The 22,514-nt window shown below is 40.4% G+C and overlaps 1 protein-coding gene across 1 annotated transcript; it reads right to left on the bottom strand.

Annotated features, from left to right (window-relative positions):
• Positions 1–1,701: 1,701 nt before the first annotated feature.
• Positions 1,702–20,881, bottom strand: sptlc3 (serine palmitoyltransferase, long chain base subunit 3; the record flags this gene model as incomplete). The annotated part of the gene is given in 13 exon segments (XM_083897377.1): positions 1,702–1,756; positions 1,758–1,816; positions 1,903–2,032; positions 4,093–4,228; positions 5,826–5,952; positions 8,730–8,949; positions 10,147–10,252; positions 12,261–12,354; positions 13,572–13,696; positions 16,306–16,454; positions 17,047–17,201; positions 18,467–18,658; positions 20,786–20,881. Coding segments are annotated over 13 exon segments (1,644 nt in total).
• Between the last annotated feature and the right edge of the window lie 1,633 nt (positions 20,882–22,514).

Raw genomic sequence — 22,514 nt, 5'->3', positions numbered from 1 at the left:
ACTGTTGTGCAGTTGGTGTCTGAAGGAGAACAGCAGGTCTCGGGGGGGGGGGGGGGGGGGGAAACATCTACAATTAAGACCTGGGCGAATATGAGCCGTCTCGCCAACAACACAGGCCCCGAGACCTTTTTTTCTTGAGCTCTCGGTATTTATTAACACGTCAAAGGAGCGATTGCTAAGTGGAAGGTTATCATTTACGCAGGAGGTAAAAAAAAAAAAAAGAAAAGAAAAAAAAAGTGGCGTCAAAGTGAGAGGAATTTTACTGTAACAAAAGTTCACTGTGAATAATATTAATAACCGTGGGCTAGGAAATTAACACAGGGTCGGGACTTTCAGGAGCTCATTATCCTCATAAATAAGCAACCTTTCATTTCCAAAACACACTGTGGAAGCTTTTTTCATTATTAAAACAAGATTTCAGATCATTTTTGGCTTCTTAAATGTGAACGTTTTCTTTGTTTCTTTGCTCCACATAACAAAGGAATCATTCAAACGGAATCATTTTTGGTTTGTGGACAAAACATTGAGGTGCAATATTTGTGTTTTCATAGGGGTTCATTTAGAAGTGCAGTCATACACCAGCGAGGAGAATCTGAACACACTCTTCTGCAGCGTGCACCATCATCATCATCATCTCTGTGGTACACACTATTTTATGTGAAGCAAATGCCTCCATGAAAAAAAAACAAAAAAAAAACTTTCAGTGTCTAAACATAGACGGTATAATTTAGAGCTGCAACTAAAGATTATTTTCGTCACTGATTAATCTGTCGGTTATTTTCTCGATTAATCGTTTGGGCCATAAAGTGACAGAAAATGTTGAATTTGAATGTTTTCTTTGTTATGTGGAGCAAAGAAACAAAGAAAATTGTTCACATTAAAGAAGCTAAAACAATCAGAAATCTTGTTTTAATAATAATAAAAAAAGCTTCAAACCGATTATCAAAATAGTTAACGATAATAATAATCGATGAATACAAAAAAGATGACCAATCTTCAGATGTCAATTTATTAAAACAGTCTTCAAATGTGCTGACAAACTGAAGTCTGAAACTGTTTCAGTAGAAAACCATTATAGCAGTTGTTGTGCAGAAATCTCATATATGTATTTACAAATAATCTTTTTTTAAATTTATTTATAAAGTTTTCAGGAAACGCAACTCGGTGTTTAATCACAGTGTTTTGTTTTTTTTTTACAAACAGACAAACAAAAAAGCAGCAGGCAAAATTTTTGTTGGCCCCGTTTTCTGGAGTGAGACTCGGGTGTCGCTGGGATGTTCTGTGGGTTGAATGGTCTGTGCTGTGTGATGTCTCAATGCAAACCAATAAATATCAGCAACTAAAAGAACAATACAGTCATCTAAATGTATTGATAAAGACTCCCTGAGGTGAAATAACAAGAATTTGTCTCCATATAAAAAGATAAATAATATCTCAAAAATTTTTAAACCAAAAATGTATATGTACTGACAAAATAAACATGTTCAGATATGAAGGCGCACACACAGCTAAGAGTTCAGTTAGATCACAATGTTTCATAAACATAAAAAACAAACAAAACAAAAAAAACAGCTGCCAAACATTTGGCCCCCTTTTCCTGCAGCGAGACACCAGTGTTTCTAAAAGTTGTGTGCCTTTAAACGGACACTTGGATATTTTTTTTTGTTTTGTTTTGACACTGTGAAGTGAAGGTGTCAAGGGTCATTTCAGCAGCTCACAGACTGTCTCCTCACAGAGGTCAGGTCCAACAGGGTTATTTCTTTCGTGAGAACTTGAGACACAAATTGTCTCCCACCTCGTTCAGATGATGCAGCACCTGAGGACGGTAAAGCAAAGCACGATAACGAATACATGTGTTTAACCGAAACCAAAGAGAGAGGGGGGAATTTTATGCGCGCGTACCTCGTCCAGCATGGCTCTGGTGTGCGAAGCAGACATGCAGAAACGAGCCCGAGCCTCTGTGATCGGCGTGGCCGGAAAGCCCACGACCACCACGCCGACTTTCCTCTCCAGCATTTCTCGAGCAAAAGCCCTGCAGAGACGAGCGGACGCAACAGTCACTTTTTGCGATAATCGAGGTAAAGTAATACATATTTCCAACAGACAAAAAAAAACGTTGCTGGTTCTCATACATGTGAACACTAAACAAGTACACGACCAAAAGTTCAAAAATTTGGGGTCACCTATACAATTTTTTTGTGTTTCCCATTAAAAGTCACACTTTTATTCATCAAAAGAGTTGCAAAATGAATAGAAAATATAGTCAAGACATTGACAAGATTAGAAATAGTGATTTTTATTCAAAATCAAAATTTTGCCGAAGGGTTTTCTAATCATCCAATAGCCTTCTAACGCGATTAGCAAACAATGTACCATTAGAACACTGCAGAGGTGGTTGCTGATGGAAATGGGCCTCTATACACCTATGTACATATTCCTTTAAAAACCAGACATTTGCAGCTACACTTATAAATAAAAGTGCTAAGTAGAACCATATAAGGTTCTTCGGCTTGTCCTCATAGTAGAAACCTTTTTGGCTCCAGGTAGAACCTTTCTATAAAGGTTCCAACAGGAACCTTTTTAAAAGCCTTTATTCAGGAAAGGGGTTTTCAGAAGCAAATGGTTCCAGGTAGAACCTCAGCCCTTGTAGAACCCTTTTGGAACCCTTATTTCTAAGAGTGTAGAATAGTCGTTTACCACATTAACAATGTATAAAGTGCATTTCTTATTCATTTAATGTTATATTCATTGAAAAAAAAGTGCTTTTCCTTCAAAAAATAAGGACATTTCTAAGTGACCCCAAACTTTTGAACAGTAGTGTATCTGTACAAATTGCAACTGGAATTGACGTCATCATTCTCAACTATTCTTATTTTTTTTGACGGTTTTAAACCTCTGAACTTTTTAAGTGGCCACACGATCCGCCTCAGAATGACACAGCCAGCAGTTTTGCCTCATGATGTGAAAAGTCATGAAGAATGCTGTCCTTTCTGGTGCTTCCAAAATGTTTTTAATTGTGTGGTTTCCGATGTGCGGCCTAAACGACTTGTGATAATTCCTGCCGAGCGCGATAAATTAAATCAAACGCGCATAACTCTCCATTCTCAGAGGTTTCGGCGGCATCTTCTCCGGTAACCTTTTGACGTCACTTGAATGAATGATGTGTCAATTTGTGGCCAAAGTGGACAATTTACAGGGTTCAAAGTGACAGTTTTGCATATTTCAGATGACCATTGACATGTGTGCAGTTCTCTGTACAGATGCTGGTGGAATACCTCTATCTAACACACAATTACCCCTTTTATACTCGCTGGGAAGTAGCAGTTAGACACCCGGGGTCGACTGCTGGTGGAGGAAAGAAGAAGAGCTCTTTTTTTTTTAAATGTGAGTCTATGTCAAAATGAGCCTATTTCTCACATCAGGAGTTAAGTTCTAAATCTCTAGTTTCAGCTCTTCTGCATTTAGAGGAAAATAGACAATAAAATAAAATAGACGTCGGTTAAGGCTTCATACAACAGGGGTTTTGTAACCAGACCACTTAGTTCCATTTTTAAATACAGTCTCAGTGTAGACACATTAATTCACTATTGTTAAACTATTAATATTGTTTTTCTAAATAACATTTGGTCATGAAATCACCCATAAAACCTGAACAATATAAAACAAGGAGCGTCTACTGTGGCAAATATGAAAGGAAAGCTTGTGATTACGGCGGTCATTGCTCTGGGCTGCCTTGTCATGGTGATTAATAGGGACTGGCTTTGAAAGACATTTTTATAACCAATTGATTATATATAATTGATTACACCCGAGTGGCTCAAAGATCACAGCAGGTCTGAAATAATTAATACCTGATGTTGCCTCTTAAGTGCTCACAGATAGTGACTCTGCACTGACATGGTCTACACTGCTGATTCATGGAAACGCTGGCGTGTTTAAGATGGCAGCGTTCCAAATCTCCTCGGAATGATACACGACGAGCTGGCCTGAACTCAACATTCAGTGGTACAAAGTTGTGCAAAAATATTCATTATATTTTCTATACTAATAATAATACTTTACTTGAAAAGAGCTTAAATATACAGTACTTACACCACTTTGCCGGGCATGTAGAGCAGGATTGGAACCACAGGTGAGTCATCATGACCATAGATGATGAAGCCCATCTCCTTCAGTCTGGCCCTGAAGTATTTGGTGTTTTCTGCCAGTTGGTGGATCCGAGTAATACCTCCAATTAAAAAAAACAAAGGACACCAGCGGTTATAAATGCACAAACTCCTAATGCGACAACACTTATCAGTAGCTTTTGTATGTATTGCGTCACGCTCATCGCATTATGTACCCGAGACTCGCACCGTCTGGGCCATACCAGCCTCCGCTATGAACTCACTTAATACTGCGTCTCAGCTGCACCAGCAGATGGTTCAGTTTTGTCTGCCTGGCTGACATCGTGGTATATGCACGCGCACGTTGCCAAAATTAGGGTTTGCAAATTGGTTGCGATGGATTTAACACTAAACGAGTGACCGTGGACTGCCTCTGGAGCGCAGCCATGACCGGAACGGAAAAACAAATAACACTTAAGCAGCTCACATATGCCAGATATTATATAAAAGTAAATATGTGGAATACAAACCAGCAAAAGTCAGCAGATGCTGTCTGTTCCGCTAACCCCTGTGTTCCCCGAACAACAAAAATCACTCGGGAACCTAGTTACGCTGCGGCAGAGTTTGGCATGCTCCGACTTTGGAACGCGGCTCGGTTTCCCTTTGATTACCTGGGAACACGTTGGCAGTTCCTTCAAAGGGGGTTGTGAGAGAGCACTTTAAATCTCCTTATCTCAACAGAGAGAGTGGTGGAAGATAGAACATTCTGGCATCTGCCAAAAAGCACAGGCCCCATTTTGTAAATTATTCCTCTGCTAAGATGGAGGCCATGGGGGTCAATACCCTGCTGTCAGACACAAATCATATGAGCAGGTGAGAGAATATGTGGATGCTGGGATGTGGACATCAGTTTTCATCAGAGTGCAACATTCAACCGCGGTGTTTGCTTCGCGCCCCCTCCGCTCCATCACACGGGGTCAAGACTGATTTTTCCACAACACCTATTTCGCAGAACTACGTCACGTCCAAAGCATGTCTGCTTTCAGAACCAGATGAGAAAGTTACTAATCTCTGCATGAATCTACAATACACCTCAGCCCTGAGACACCAGCTGAGCAGGCTTTACGCCTTACAAGAGATTAACCTGAATGACCCTGTACTTCAAACATGTTCTGTGTGTTTGGACGCCACACAATTTACACAGAGAGTTCCATAGATTTGGTCAAGATAACAATACTCCTCCTACTACAGCGACTACGAGAACAGCAGCGACAATACGTGAAGAAGAATTGCTGCAGTGGCATCAGGACTAGTCCTGTAATGACTACTTCCCTGCCTTAGTGTCTGATGTCATTAAAGCAGAGACTTTTCAGAGGTAAAACGCTCCTCAAAACACACATATGAAAATGATTTCCTCTCCGTAGGGGTCACGTGTGCTGCACGTCCACCCCCCTCCTCGCTCTACTGCTGCAGACCACTATAATTGTTACCAAACTTTTTGACCGAGCAGCTGTTTGTCTTTCCGCCACAGGTCTGCACTTACTCCTCATGTACCAGTGATATTGTCCACACTATTTTAGTTTGCTATCGTTTCCATAAAAAAATCAAACAAAGGTGTACATTTTTATTTTTTTTTACAAGCCAGACGTGATATTTGTCGGTGTGAAGAACGTCATGTGGACATTAAGATTTTAAACTGCTTCATGCTCAGATACTCACCCTGTGAGCTCCCGTCTTTTCCCATGATGCACTTCATGGCACGTATGACCTGCTCAGTGACAGGTGGGGACATGGCCGTGGCATATATCGCACTGTGGGAACGACTTCGGAGGTAGTCGACCAGTTCCTGCAAAAAACAAACACACACATTGTATGAAAAATAGCCTCTTTCCTAACTCGTGTGCATTTACAGAAGTGCATTTTTTTTTTTTTAAATGTGCACTGTCCCTGAAATACAGTTAATGTGTATTACACTACCGTTCAAAAGTTTGGGGTCACCTATACAATTTATTTGTGTTTTCCATTAAAAGTCACACTTTTATTCATCAAAAGTGTTGCAAAATGAATAGAAAACATAGTCAAGACATTGGACAAGATTAGAAATAATGATTTTTATTCCAAATAATAATTTTGCCCTTTCGTCTAAGAACCAGCAAAACTGTTTTCAGCTGTGCTAACATCATTGCACAAAGGTTTTCAAGGGTTTTCTAATCATCCAATAGCCTTCTAACGCTATTAGCAAACACAATGTACCATTAGAACACTGGAGAGATGGTTACTGGAAATGGGCCTCTATACACCTATGTACATATTCCATTAAAAACCAGACTTTTGCAGCTAGAATAGTCGTTTACCACATTAACAATGTATAGAGTGTAGTTCTGATTCATTTCATGTTGAATTCGTTGGAAAAAAACGTGCTTTTCCTTCAAAAATAAGGGAAAAGTGACCCCAAACTTTTGAATGGTAGTGTATATCGCCAATGTAAAACCTGTATTTTTGGACCACAAGTGAGAACAAGCACCCGGAAATCAATTAAGATACTTGAGTTCACTTCTGTCGCTCTATGACTTCCTTGGCACTGACTAAAAAAAATAACTAAATCCCTTCCTGCTCTCCAATCTGAAGCAGCCTGCGCACTAATTTGAGAAGGAACCAGTGCTGAAATGAGCAGAATTAGGACTGTCATGCTCATTATACCTAAATGTCAGCAGGAGATTAATCATGCTCGTGGTTGTCAAGAGAGGAGCAGGATTTCAGGAAAACTGATTCGGTCATGGGTCCCAAGCATAATGTGTGTGTGTGTGTGTGTGTGTCAGTGGTCTGAGGTTGAGAGCTGGCCTGGAGCTGTGACGGGCTGCTGCTCAGTGGCTTGTGTGGTGGCCAGTGGGTGCGGGGTGATGACACATAGCCGGAGATGCCGTCTGGCCACCATTTCCACTCACTGCCATCTGTCCTCACTGGGCGGCGGCTGTGGCTTCCTCACACACACACACACACACACATAAGGGGAAGGGATTTTTTAGGGGAAATGCTCAAACGTAGGATAAGAACCCTGAAACAACTTGACATCTGTTTTCGTTTAAGGCTGGGGATTTTCACCGCTTTAGGGCCCTGCAGGATTCTGGTGCGACCAAGATAAACCAGTTAAGAGAACATGTCCGAAATGCAGAGTGAGGATTGACAGTTCGGTGTTCCCTCAGCCACACTGTGGCCACAAAACTGATGTGGTGATAGAAGTCCATAATGCCACAGAGCTGGAGCAGAGCCACAGTAGCACGCACACACACACACACACACACGTTCCTGTACCCAGTTCCGCAATGGATGTATTTAATAACCTTTTAGGTGGAATCTGGGCTTTAAGTAAAGGGTGAATTAATTACATCTCCTTTTTTTGCAAGATTGAAGTGAATTAGAGCTTTGAGTGTATTTACCGGGCTATTTATTTTGGGTTCTCTCATAAAATAGCTATATCATGACTGTTTTCCAGAACACATCTGCAAAGTGTTGTTTTATTGCTCAGCTCCAATCTACTTAATGTAAGATTCGAGGGATTCACCACAACAACAACTACGTCAAATCTAAAGGCTTTCTCTCTCTTTTTCTTTCAGCAGTTTACTGCAGCCAGCTGTCAAACCAGGCAAAGTGTTCATACTTCAAACATTATCATGCTTGTTAAGAGTCATCCTGCGAAATCTGGAGCGCAGTTCCGACGCCTGCCACAAGAAGGGGCTGGCCCTGTGCCAGCTATACCTTCTTATTAAGGCAAAGCAGAGCTGAGCCAACATAAGGCAGCAGCAGGAAGGGTCCCTCAGTAAATACCTAATTCAAACAACATGGCTGTTTCCTCTGATGCTTTCTAATCAACTGCCATGAAACCGATGCGGTTATGTACTACAGTGTACTATTTAATGGAGTAAAAAAAGAATTAAAAAGGCCCGGAGTCACAGCTTGGGGAACATTTGTTAGACATGAGAGGGCTTACGGGAGGTGTGGGAGGTATGATTGAGTCCTGACAAAACAGTCCTGGGTGAAATGTCGTGCAATCCTCGCTTAGCAGCCAAATAAATCAAAATGCTGTTACCCAGAGAACCAGAGTGCGTTTGCCATTTTGTTGTAAAACTGCCAGGAGAGTGTACAAGAGAGTCGGCTCAGTTATTTGATTTTAGGAATGGTTTCAGTGCAATTAAGTTGCCTTTAAACCCCATTTTGGGAGCTGACGCCAGTGTTAACAAATGCAGTGTTGTTGTTTTTAGGTGAGCTCTGAGGAAATGATACAGGGTGAAATGAAAACTGTGATGAAGTTGGTATAAACATTTAGGAAAAGCTGTATTTCTGTAACAAGAGTGCAAAAACGAACATGAGAGTACAAACAGCTGGTTCTTATCAGAGTATTCAATGTGTGAAATTGACACCATTTGTTATAAATGGTGTAGAAATCTTACACTGCTCTGACACCTGAGGACCTGAGGTGACAAAGTGGACCAAGTGTCCTGATTATAATAAATGTGTGGAAGAAAATAAAAAAACATCTTGGTTATAAATGCATTAGACAGTATACAAATGTAAGATATAACATGAGACATGCACATATTGTTTTCACTGCACTATTGGCTTTACCATTTTCCCTGCGATATAGCCTCCAGCTCCTCCAAAGCTCTTGGTGAAGGTCCCCATCATAACGTCCACGTCGGCTGGGTTCACGCTGAACAGCTCAGTGACGCCGCGACCTGACGGCCCCACCGCTCCGATACTGTGGGCTTCATCCAGGTACAGGTATGCTTTATACTTCTTCTTCAGAGCGATGATCTCTGGTAATCGCACCACTGAGCCCTCCATGCTAATGAAAGAAAACACACACGTAAAAAAGGGAACAGCAATCGTTTCATTAATTACAAACTCTTACATGTAAAAGGAAAATCATTTCTCCCCCCCCATCTCACTTCATTTACTGCAGCCCATTTGTGCTTCTGTTAATTCATATTACATAAACATGACATGCTCCAATCTTCCAAGAAATCTTCTGTTGGCCTAATTTACTTTACTCCCACTTCTTTCCAATCTCTTCCTCCCTCTGATGCAAAGCCTTTTAAGGATACAAATAGACATCCTCAGTGAGTATACGACTCGGGAATGAAGCTCTCCTTGCTACAGTTTGAAGCATGAGCAGCTCAAATGACATAAGACAGGGTTTCACCAGGACTGATGTGGACATCAAAGGCAGTTCCAGGATATACAGTAGCTAAGGTATGCTTACTCCTCCATCCAAGCTTTTTTTTTTTTGATGTTACGGGAAGATGATACATGGGGCATTTCGACTTTTCAGTGCCATACTAAAAGGCGGTATTTCTCTCCAATGTCTGAGGTTGAGGTTACACACTACTACCTGAAAAAAATGCAAGTCTGATGATGTGCAATCAAGCTGTCTCTCATATAACCAGGACTGCTGTGGAACGAATCACAGCGCTCATCATGTCACGTTTCAGTTTTTCCTTTGCTTTTAATGAGGATTGTCATAATGTAACTTCAATGCAGATTGAATGTGTTGTAAAGAAATCACACTGACAAAAAAGCAAAAACAATAATATAGGGAAATAGAAATGGCCGTGATAAACAGTTGGAGCTGGTGCTGCGGCCAAGTCGATCTCTGTGGCTTCATTTGGCCTCGAGTTGGAGCTAATGAGCAGATGGAGAGGGTCACTCAGACTCAGGACAGCTTACTGCCAGGAGAGACACAAGGCACCTTTCTCCTCTTTCCAGTAATTAGACAGTAACCAACCACGCGCACGCCTGCTGATTTCCAAGGTTGGAGAGGAAAGAGGTTTGAAAAAGAAACCATTACAGGGACTGCTAAACACAGACTGAAAGCTCTCCTCAGGTTACAAATTAAGATTTCTAACAGAGTTGGGCTCTGTAAAAAACTCCTGAGTGAAAACTCAGCTGACCCCAAGTACTCGGTGAGACTTGGTGAGAAATAAATGGGGGAAGAGAGAGTAAATTATGTGTGTGTGTGTGTGTGTGTGGCTTGAGAGCGAACCTATAGATGCCTTCCACCATGATCAGGATCTTCTTCCAAGGCCTGTGAGTCCGAGGCTGCCCTGAGCAAATTGCCTCTCTGAGCATCTTCTCCAGACTGTGCATGTCTGACAAACATAAACAGACACACAACATTAAAGAACGAGATAGGAATCCAGCAAATTCACACCTACGTAAAAGGAGAATCAAAAAAGACCCTAATGCACTCCGACACATTTTAGTTCATGCTTAGGAAATCATGTAGAACATATACATTATACAGAGCGATCAAACTAAGCAAGGAACAACCAAAGGTGAAGAAATTCCACAGGGAGTTCACAGTGTGCGCTCATTTTAACCTGACAGAAACACCCTCCACAAAACCACACACAGGAAATACCTCTGATGTTAGTGAGAATTACTAACTGAGCTAAGTACACTGTAGTGTTGGCCAAAAAGTCTCTGTTCATGTTTGCTTAAGATTATGAGTTTGGAATTTTGGCTTTGACAAAAATAATTTCCCTGTGGCATTTATTGGTTGAAGTCGTTTGAGTGTGTGCCAGGTTCAGGTGAAACTGCAGTCGAAATTATTATCCTCAGCTGTTCACCAGCAGATGGCAGTATTGGATAGCTGTAGCCAAGAAAGGAGCTCCATTCAAAGTAAGACTGCAATCGGACCATTTCCCGGCGAGCGGGGAATAAATCTGTCTTAGCTAATAATCTGTCAGAGATGATTGATATCTTCTGCCTCGACGCAGAAACAGGTTTGCTTTCGAGGCAGAAGATGCTCCTCTGATAAAAAACACTTCCTGCAAATCTTGTGTTGTATCAGCACTGAGGAAACTTGTTCATGAAAGGAAATGTGCACAGTTCCAAAATCCATTTAATCTTATCCTTTTTTGCACTGACACTGCACTGGTTTCACAGAATGCTACAAGCACAACGACGAGCAGCGGCTAAGTGTTATTAAACTAAACATTTGTGTTTTATGAAACAAAAGGAACACTGACCTTGAAAAGGAGCATTGTTTATGTACAACTATTTTAGTTTTTTTTTTAACATAGCAGCCTGAAACACACCTTACAAACATATATTATACACATTCTTTCTGTTAAGACATTACATCAAAGACATTTATTGGATTACACCAATACAAATAACTGCAAAGATCCCCATTATAATTTACATTTTTCTAACTGTGTGTTGCATGTTCTCCCCGTGTGAGTGTGGGTTTTCTCTGGTTTCCAAAAACATGCATAGCTTAATTGGACACTCTAAAATGATGGTAGGTGCGAGTGTGAATGCTAATAACTGTTCATCTCTTTGGTTTTGGCGCTGCATTGGACCGGCGACCTATCCAGAGTGTTTTCCACCTTTCTTTCACCAGCCCCCATGTCAGATGGGATTGGCTCCAGCTCCCCACGACGCTCATGTAAATGAATTTAGAATTTGTTGTGGCTTAGCTGGCTTAGCTGAGTAACTATTACAATAAATATTTGGTTTTGCACTAATAAAAGAGTCTCTGGTTGCTGAGGGGTCCACTGCTCAGGTGCCTGAGGGCTCTTTGCCTTCAGACAGGCCTGTGGGATCTGCTTGGAAGACCCATAACTGACTCTGCTTGTACCTGTCAGGACACATTTGCTGCAAGAGGACTGGCTCATTTGTCCTGTCTCCCGAAAGAGCAGGGAATGTTTCCAGTGCAAGCACAATGACTGTTGTTTCATTCAAAGCCAATAAATGCCCCTTATAATCCATTCATGTAAGGACATTTGATGTTAATTTAGAAACAGTATCTTAAAAAAAAAACCCTATGCTGTCCTGATGCTTGTGGATTACAAACCCAAAGTACTATGTTTCTCACAGTAGCAACAGTTTGGAGTGAATACAAGTACAATTGAATACTGTGAGCAGCAGTGGATTCAGACAGAAAATCGCACTGCATTTACAGATAATCTCAGTACATAAGAGACATATTGTTTTATGATCCGACAAATACCGGGCCAGGAGCAAATGCTGGCAAACTGAAACAATAGGACTGCATGAGACGATTTAAACGAAGGCTGTGTGTTGTGTTTTTGTTGTCCAGAGGCATCATGACTTATGTTCACATGTGAAACAGATAGCGGACTTACTTACCGTTGTGTTTGAATACCCGGATGGTGGCTGCTGACAGTCTGGCCCCTAAGATTAGAGATGTGTGATTGAGCTCATCGCTCAGTATCAAACACCCCTAAAAAACCAGCAAAGACAACAGACCTTATTATTATTATTATTATTATTATTATTATTATTATTATTATTATTATTAATAATAATATCATGTACCACATAAAGCTGATTTCTGCATCCTTGTTCCTAACATAACATGACAAAGTGTTTGCTGTGAAATATATGAATGGAAATCAGTCTGTGCTACTAAAAATATATAACTGTTTGTGTTCTTTGTGCTTTTATTTTGTATCCTTAAAGGAATCTGTGTGAGCCAATTTCTCCTTTACATCCTTAAATGAGAATCCTGCGTAGGAATCTCAGTTTATTTTTTATCGTCGCGTGAGATGCACCGTTTGTCATTTTCATCACTTTCGAGTCTAATGAAGTCTGGACCATAAGACGCGTCGCGATTTTCATTATGAACAACATAGTGATTTCCATTCCATAAAAATCAGCATTCAAATTAATTCAGCTATTCTCCACTCCATTAACATATTTAACAGTGACTGCTCCGAGCATTTGGGTGCATTAGTTTGAATGAGCTCTTGTCGCGGGTTATGTTGACACCGTCTCAGTGAGAGATACCCTCACTTTGGCCTGCGGAGCAGCAGCAGTCCTGCTCTCTGGTCTACCAGCAGCTGCCACTCTGCCTGCTCAGCAAGGCCTGTGCTGGAAATGCTTGTCCCTGCAGGACAGGGTGGGCAGTGTGGGTCAACCATGTGATTATTGCGGAGGTGTGGGCCTAAGGGGGGGGGGGGGGGGGTCTGCTACACCTCTTGAGCTACATAAATGACCCCATTCTTATCACTTAAACCATCAACCTCTCCTTCCTCCTGTCCAGTCCAATCAAAGAAATCCATGCTGTGTGTTGCCCCTGGTAACTTGTGGCCACCAGTGTGAGCCGCGCTGCTGTGCCATCAGGCCACAGTTTGGGTAATTATCCCCCCCGAGTGCTGCTCTTAACAAACCTTGCCCTTCCTTATCGCTGTATCTAAAAGCAGCTTCGTATGCCCAGAGCCTTGTACTCCAGGCTACTGTTATATTTCATTATGATCTTAATTATGAGAATGGAGTAAGAGTTTGCAATCAAATTTATTCATTAATTTAGGCCATGCGTACGAAAGGAACAAAAGCTAGTAATTAGATACATGTCTTTTGCTCTGTGTGAGCATAATACTAATATGCAGTAGATTTCCTGCAGTGATATTAAGTGTGATTAAAAAAAAACAGACATACCTTGCCAACAAGTGCTGGAATGTTCATTGAATTGGTGGCAAAACCCATCCCAAAGACCATAGAGGCTTCCACTTGAAGGAAACTGGCCACAAGTTTCTCCAGATCCTCATGGAGGCTCAGGTTACCTACAAGACAGAGATCATAAAAGGATAACTGTCCGTGTGACACGATCACTGTACCTGTTCATTTATCTGGTAGCCAGAGCTTTGTTGGTCTTTGTTATCTTTTGACAGAGATGAATGCCTCCTGATAAAAAAGGCAAGACGACCCACTTGTAAAAAGCCTGGACTACCTGCACACACATAGTGCTAGTGTTTCCTCACCACTCTGATATTTCAAGACAGACTCGAGGTGTGATAGATTTGTATTTTTGTTCAACTACATTTCCGAATCCACTGCAATATCAAGGCCAAGTCCTGCCAGGACTAAAACAGCATTTGGTTGTAAACCCAGTGTGACAGGCTGGGACTGTTCGGGACCTGAATTCATTAGGAAAATTTATCAGAATGTAATCCGCCACTTGACACTGTGTGTTTTTTTTTTCCTATTGTGTTTTCCAATGAAAATAAGATTTTCAGGTTACTCTAGAGACTCCCTCTCTCTTTCAGTGACCGACCTTGTGGTAAGCTGATAAAAAGAAATACTGTTATAATTGTGAGCGATAGAAAATGAGGCCGTGAGATGTTCTTCTGAAGTGTTATTTATTTCTCTTGTATAAGTTCTCCCTGCGACCCTCATATGGAGGATAAAGAAGTAGAAGATGGATGGATGGATATAAGTTCCAGCCATACTATACTATACTTTAGAGAGTGCTACTGTAAGGTGATAACTCATATCATACAATAGAAATATAGTTAAATGTCAGGAAGAATATATTTCTTATGCATATTCGTTTAATCTTTTCAAAGTTAAAAACATAAATGAAGACACCAGCAGCCATGAAAATGAGGCCCGGTATTAAATTGTTGACATGTTATTCGGGGCACTCCCATGATCACAATGCACATGGCATGCTTACCATTGTGGTCATAATGACTATCAGTCACTAACAAATGATGGACTAAGAGGTCATATACATCATTACATACAGCCACATATCCTCTGTATTACCAAGGTCACCTCCCTTTCTCCAAAATCATCAAACTTTGCTGCTGGGATCGCTAACTAATAACTCCCGTCATGGTTGAAAAGAGACAATAAAGATGGTGCTCTAAAAACCTCAGAGCTAAATTGTGTCATTTTCATTGTAAATCAAGGTTTTTCCTTTCAAGCCTTTAAAATATATAGCAAAAAAAAGAACAGAGAGAATGGAGTTTAGAGTTAACCATTAGACAAATACAGCACATTGTGTTTAGGCTTATATATGTTAATGGCTGCAGGGAATTGCTACAATCTGTCAATGTTTGACATATGTGTTTATTCACAAGGTGTGTTTTCAGTGCACTTTGTATCGTCACACTGAAGCACGTTAAATTGCCCTTTGTGAGTCACAAGCTTCCGGTAGCTTTAAAGTGACAAACTGAACAGAAAAGAGTGAGGTGTAGATGTATTTTTTTAAATAAAGTGAGGGCTGAGAAATGCAATGAAAACACTTCTAGGAAATTTTGATTCTGAGGTTTTTCGCTCTGATCCAAATCATCGGTGACGATCATTTTACTACAGAGACATTGGTAACTTTCGTAATTAATGTTTAATAAGGTCTTGCGGGAGAAGTGCTTGTTATGCCTTAACCCCGTCAGTGCAAACCAAGGGAAAAACAGTCCCAATTTTGAAAGAGAAATAAACATATAAATAAATGAATAATGGATTGTGTGTGAGGGAAAGGCTCTGACAAACAAACGTACAACTAATGATCACATGCCCTTTAAATGATCCGTTTTTCACTCCTCTTGTGAAACTTCTGTTATCATGCAACACTACGCAGCACTGACTCAACTCACACCGAGCCTGTATGTCAGCTCAGCGTCTGCTGCCACTCTGCACTCTGCAGATATTGGTTTCAGGAATAAACAGAAAATTAAGCTACACAACAACTTGACAACAAGAGAGCCCACTTTTCTAAAACAGTCCTTGTCATGTGTGGAATGTTTAAAAAAAAAAAACACAAAGCACACGCATTTCATTGATGCACCGCTGCTATACTGCTGTAATCCTGGCACATACAACCCGCTTAAACACCACCAGAGGGAGGGGTTGAAGTTCAGAGGATAAAACGCCATTCAAAATTCATCTAAAGCCAGAGATGCCACTCTCTGATCGTTGATTTCCCGTCCAATTCCATCACATATGTTCTTTTAGCATTCTCCTTAGTGTCCATGTGTGTTTCATGATTCTATGACTTCCCATACTACTCAGCGTGTAATGGTCTCAGCCTATGCTCAAACGGTACATAATTTAAAAAAAAAAAAAAGGTTTAATAATTCATCTTACATTTGCAGCCACCGAGAGATAATTAAACATGTGGGCAGTATAATTCACAAGAAAGATAATAAATGATGGCACAGGATATGAGGGAAATGGAGTTTGATTTCCAGTTGGATACTCAACCTTTTTACTATCGCAGGGCTCTGCAGAGACCTTCAGAATAGATGCACGCGGTGAATGAGGCAGAAGAGATACCAGCGACATGACTAATTTCACTCTCGAAGTGGACATTTTGCTTTAATGTTCGCTCTGAATCAAGACCGGCTCACTGTGACGAGGCGTACATGTGCGCAAGTTGCATTGACCTCACCTACTTCTTGCCTCGTGCTGCAAATTCCAACGCCATACTGGTGCACATTGTCTGCCACCGTTGTCAGAGAATCGGCGTTGTTCTCTGCGAAGCCGAGGTAGTTGTACGAGCCCGTGTTGATGACGTTGTGTATTGTTCGTCCAGTTAACCTGCAAAGCATTTGACATTATGGCCTTGATTAGATGCTGTATAGTACTTTCTTGCTCAACATTCAGTGAAATATAACTCGTAATCATAAACTAGTTTCTTTATTATTGTCGTTGCTGTTCGTTTAAATCAATCATAACAATGTTTTGTGAACAGCAGCGACTGCATGCAGAAGCAGCATCAATGAGTGGCCCATTTCTAATTTTTCCAGTCACATTAAACCTCTTTGAACCTGTAATCCATGCTTACCCCACTTTCCCAATTCATAATGTAATTTCCTCTCCTTGATGATTTTGTTCATATTTTTATGTGTAATATATGATTTCCTGACCCTCTCTGCAGCACAGAGAAATGTGTAGTGGTTCAGAAACTCAAAAACTCAGGAATGGCAAGTCTGTTTAATTTTCTAAGGTTCATCAGGGAGGAGCTAAATGTATCCAGTTTAATCTTGATTGACTGGTCTTTATCTCCGGAAGATCTTTGTGGTGTTTGACGCAGGACGAAATATTTTCCCTCACGTTGTATAAATAATTCCACTGTCGATTTAATCTGCAGAATGCAGATCGCGTGTCTCCGGCGACTCCACGACACTACCTGAAAGTCCAGTTGTAGTCGTCAGACACTCTCTCCATCAGGTCAAAGACAGGTCCTGGCAGGCTGCACAAGGGGCGGTTCCAGTTGTCTCGTACCCTCATGTACAGGTTACGAGTGTAGAAGTTCTCGAAATCTTGATAAAGTGGTACAAAATTCTGAAGAAATGGGAAAAAAACATTATTAGTAAATAGAAAAATTAGTAAAGTTAAACAACCATAGTATGATGTTCTTAAAAACAAAATTGTTGATATGGTATAGTACAGGGGTCTGCAACCTGCGGCTGAAGAGCGACAAATAAAAGTGTTTTAATATCTTGTGCATCACATCCAACGTCGACGTAAAATGCAATATTCAGTACATGTTTGGATGTGTCCTGTCCATCTTTGGATCCACATACTGTTTTCTCGAGCATAAACAACATACAATCCAAATATTTGCTTCATTTATTTCAAAGTGGGTTCATTTTAATTTCTTTAATTTGCCACAAACAATGAAACAATGGCCAGGTCTACGGGGTCCAGAGGTTGGGTAAAAACTGAACATGTTGTAGTTCTTAAATGTCATAAATAAAAGAGACTATTACTATTGTATATAGTTTGTCTGTATAACAACCTTTAAATATGTTATTATCTTCATCTTGTGTGGTTTTTTTGCAGCTCCAAATGAATTTTATTTGGGTGGAGAGACGACAAAAATGGCTCTTTTCATCCTAAAGGTTGCAGACCCCTGGTATAGTATAATGTGGCTCTTTAATTAAGTGGCCTATACAATTAACAATGAAAATACATAATTATAACCCTCTTAGTCCATTCATGTGTTCATTATATTCTGTCTGCCTCTTCATTTCAGATCTTGTAGTCATAAAATTCAGCTGATACCTTAGTACCAAAATACTATGATGTAATGTTGTGAGTAATATTTAACGCAGGGAGCAAAATGGCTCGAGGTTGCTTTGTTGTATCTATCCACATACTGTACGTTGTGGACTGCATTTCTTTTCTGGGTTATAGTTTTTTTTTTTTCCCCGTAAGAGCTGCACAAAACCCAATTGTTAACAACTGCAGATGTACTGTACTTTGACAGCGGTACTTTTATGCAGTAGTGTCAGACCTAATCTAGAATCTAAAGCACAGTAACAAAGAAAGAACTTGAATCCTCTGAGATTTAATTAGGTCTTCCACAGATATTCTCTGTGGTGTCCTGTCCCTTGCATGGCAACATTGCGGTGCAGAAGAACATGAAAGGAAAGATGGCAGAGGGGAGGGCTTCGGCAAAAATGGAAATAATTATGTGGAAAATAAAACGTGTTAACACCCAGAGCATGCCGACTCCTTTCTACCAGCTGTCTGGCTGCATACTGTACGTGTGTTTACAGTGTGTGTAACATGTAAATATGCCTCTTCGTAGGCCTTTTACCTACCTTCTGTTCCTCTCTCTCCTGGGCGAGGTGACGCTTCTCTAAGCGCACAGCTCGGAGGAAGTCTCTGAAGTAGCCAAACAGGGTGACAATGGCAAAGCCCACGTATGTCATGACAGCCACATACATGGGAGGCTGCTCAAAGGCCTCCCTCCTGTGCTCCCTGGAGGGAACGCCAGTCCGAGAGCCATTTTTCTAGATGACAAAAGGCCTACATGAGCTGTCTTACAGTGCAGGTTTGAATACAAGCAACGGGTTGTAGTTAACACATCAATTAACCTAATAAACACTGGTGCACTTCCATAAGTCAGTAACACATATTCAGCACAACAACAACAACAACAAGAAATCCAACGATCCAAAGTAACATTACACCAGATAAACCATTTTTGGACATGCTGATATATTGACACCCCAATTGCACTTGAAAAACTGTTTCTTTCTACGAGTGATATAGTGTTTACAAGGAGTTTATAGCCTCATTCATCTTTAAGAAGCAGAAATCCCATATTAACCAGCGTATGAAATATGTTTCAATCAAAAAATGGTGACAGCTAAGATTGTAGATGTATTTGGACTAGCTCGCTCTGGCTGACACACGATGCCAAATGACTACTATAATATATACTCCCTATTTTGAACCTTGTTTTTTCTCTCTCTCTTTACATGTAAGGCATTTGCAGAAGAGTCACTTAACATCTGTTTTCCAGACAGAGAGTTGCTTAGTAGTTTTATGGAGGTATTTCCAGAATGTACAAATCAGAAAAGACAGTTCAGCCTGTAATACCTGTTACCTGAGGTGCACTGCAGTTTTAACACTTTAAAACAAACTGCAGTGTCGAGTATTAATTGGCTTTATATTCCAACAGTTATCACTGATCTAGTATTTGATCAGTGACATGTGTCTTCGTCTCAGGAAGGTTTGTAAAAGGTAAAGTAAAGGAAGTTGCTGGACTAAAGCATCAGTTAACCGTGGCACATTATTATTACTAGCAAATTAAAAGTGATGGGTTGTTTGTTTTTGTTTTTTTGAGTTCGTGGTTTTATGGAGGTACATGTTTCAACAGCTACCACTGGTCTAGAATGTCTGATCAGTGACAAGAGTCTCTTAGTCTGAGGAAGCTTTGCTTTTAGTAAATGCATTATGTGTGAGGGAAGTTACTGGGTCAAAGGAGTGGCTGTGGTGCATTTTAATAACCCTCAGGTAGCAGCAGGGTTGTATATCCATGTTTGGCTTGATACTACTTTTTCTTGGCCAATGCTGATGTCACAACCATGGGTATCAACCGATACCAACGTCACATTGGTGTTAAATCATTCAAACTACAGAACTATTAACAACACATTTTGTGCTGATGAATTACCATATAGTCAGTCAGATCCAGACATTTCATGAACATAATGTGTCACAAATATTCTGCTCCCATAAAAAACAGCCAACAAGTGACTCATTTAACATCAACACATTACTGCTTGTGATGCACATTTTTTAGTCCGGGCTTAGTGAAACATTTATTTTTTGGGTTGTATAATTGTATGGTTTTCTTTTGTCTCATCCTTAAAAATGAATTGTCAGACAACAAAGATGACAATGTGTCAATCTGTTCAATCTGTGCAAACAAAAACGTGATTTTGGACTTCGAAAACCATGATTAGGAGCTTTGACCTGTGGGGGGCAGCATTGCACCTCTTCAGCCTACCAGAGCTGATTTTAAAAGAAGAAGAAGAACAACAACAAGCAGACAGACGAATAAGACAAACAAACCAGGTTACCGGCCACATGTAACAGCTAACACACCACAGCTAACTCACCGGTCATTATTGTGAATAGTAAGTATAAACCTACAATTTGCAGATTTGTCTGAAACAAAAGGCAAACAGACCGCACCTTTTTACTACCCTGAGGGCACTAAACCCTTCTTTAAAAAGGAGGAATCTCGGGGCGGGGTCATTGGTTCACCGATACCTGTTTCACGTTTTTTTTTTTTTTTCGAAAAATTAACCAAAACCCACATTTTTTAAGCGTGACATCACAGTATAGTAGTTTGTTTCGTGTAGGAAACTTTAAAGTTTTCATTTTTTATGGTTATATCACCACCACCACAGCAGCAATTTTACAACTGCCAGCTCGAATCCACAGTCCTGACATGGAAATAGTGACGAAAATAAGACTAATAAATTAGTCTTAGTGGAGAATTGTCTCTTATTAAACTAAGTGGAAGAGCGCGTGAGTCCAGGAAGCTACGCAGGCGCGCTCTCTCTCTCTCTCACACACACACACACACCTATCTTTGTCAACACATGACACACTCACACACTTACTTCTCTGTGGTTGCAATAGCCGTTTTTCTTGATATCTCTCAGTCCCTTGCAGTTTATAAGTGATATGGAGCCGCCGTTGGCCGCGGCTGTTGCCATGTTTCCCGAAAGCTCCAGCAGTGAGCGAGTGCCTCCTGTGTTTGTGTGCTGTCAGGTGTAGCCCGGTGTCTGCTGCTGAAGTCACTGAGGTGACTTGACTTCCTCCTTCTCTTGCTTCCTCTCGTGAACTGTCGCGCGCTAAAAAAAAAAAAAAAAAAAAAAATTAAAAGAAAAAAACGGAAAAAAGGAGTATCAGTTGGGTTTCGATATTGGTTTCAAAATTATTATTTCTGCTTCCTCTTCTCCTTTTATCCCAGTGTGAAACTTCAAAGCACTGTCTTGAAACGCTCACTTCACTTCACTTCACTTCACAGTGCAGTGAGTTTGAGTGTGAAGAGAGATTATATTGCATAACAATGCATGCAAAAATAATTCACATGTTATTATAATATTGCATATTTTTTCTATGGTAGTAGTCGCCTGTTGCATGTAGACATGCAAATCACATGTAGCTACACCCCAGCCAGCTGTGTTTCTTTCCTATTATTGCATCACTATAGATAGATAGATAGATAGATAGATAGATAGATAGATAGATAGATGACTCATGTCAGACAGTGTTAAAGCCAGTGCAGCACTAATGAAGTGAACTGGTTGTGTCTGTTTTCAAGTTGTTGACATAATATTGCTCCTCTTTATGATAACCATTGACATCTTGGTGTATGTTACAACACGCTTCCTTGAGAGACTTGTGAAGTGCTCCCCTGTGTGGTCACACAGTGGACTATCATCGTCGTCTTCATCGACACAAAAATGTTCTAAGGTATTCTTATATTCACAAAGGCGACACAACAAAACACAGGCGGCGACACAGTTTTAAGGCGTGCATTGTTGTTGTCAGAGTTTGTTGAGGGCTGTGATGATGACAGAGGGATTCTGTATTTTGCTTTTTTTGTTGTTGCACGTTGTAGTTCTTTATCTGTGTGGCCACATGGAAGCAGGGTGAAGCACGAGTTCTGGAGCCCAGGAGACTGGGTTTGTGTGATATTGTACTGTATGTGCTTCGCGTGTGGTCGCAGTGGAACTAAAGACTGAGCCGGTTGGGTGTAGGGAGAGCAGCATATTTTTTCTGTGTTGAGTGTGTGATTTTTGTGTGTTGCAAGAAATCATACAGGCCAATTGTTTTCTGCACTAAGGTCTACCTGTGATATAAGTACATGTCATTAATACTTTATATGTGTAAAGTGATGTAGAAATGCAGTACTGTACAGGAGGCCACCATTATATTTGTTGTTTTAGCAATGCTATAACGACAATAGAGGATAATTATTTCTAATTCACTTTACTGGAACACATCCAGAAAATATGTATGCAGTTTTTTGTTGTTTAAAAAAAAACAACAACAACAAAAAAAAAAAACACAGGTGTCAAGTATTTAGCATGATCTACCCTTACACTTGAACAATAATACAGCTCTGTTAATACTGGAGTGGAACCTTAATTTATGATACTGGTAAATCCTGTGCTTGTCCTACTATTTCATTTAAAGAAATATTTTCTGTAAAAAACGTCTATTACGCCAAGACATGCTTGAGCATTACATACACACGTTGCATGAGTTAAACTCATTGACAGCTCGCTAATAAGACCAGCTTTAAGTTGCATCACTTCATTCCAAATTCCAATGATCACA

Source organism: Microchirus variegatus, assembly GCF_963457635.1.
Source record: "Microchirus variegatus genome assembly, chromosome: 11".
Taxonomy (NCBI): domain Eukaryota; kingdom Metazoa; phylum Chordata; class Actinopteri; order Pleuronectiformes; family Soleidae; genus Microchirus; species Microchirus variegatus.
The sequence above is the reverse complement of the archived record's forward strand: the minus strand, read 5'-3'. Positions and strand labels throughout refer to the sequence as shown.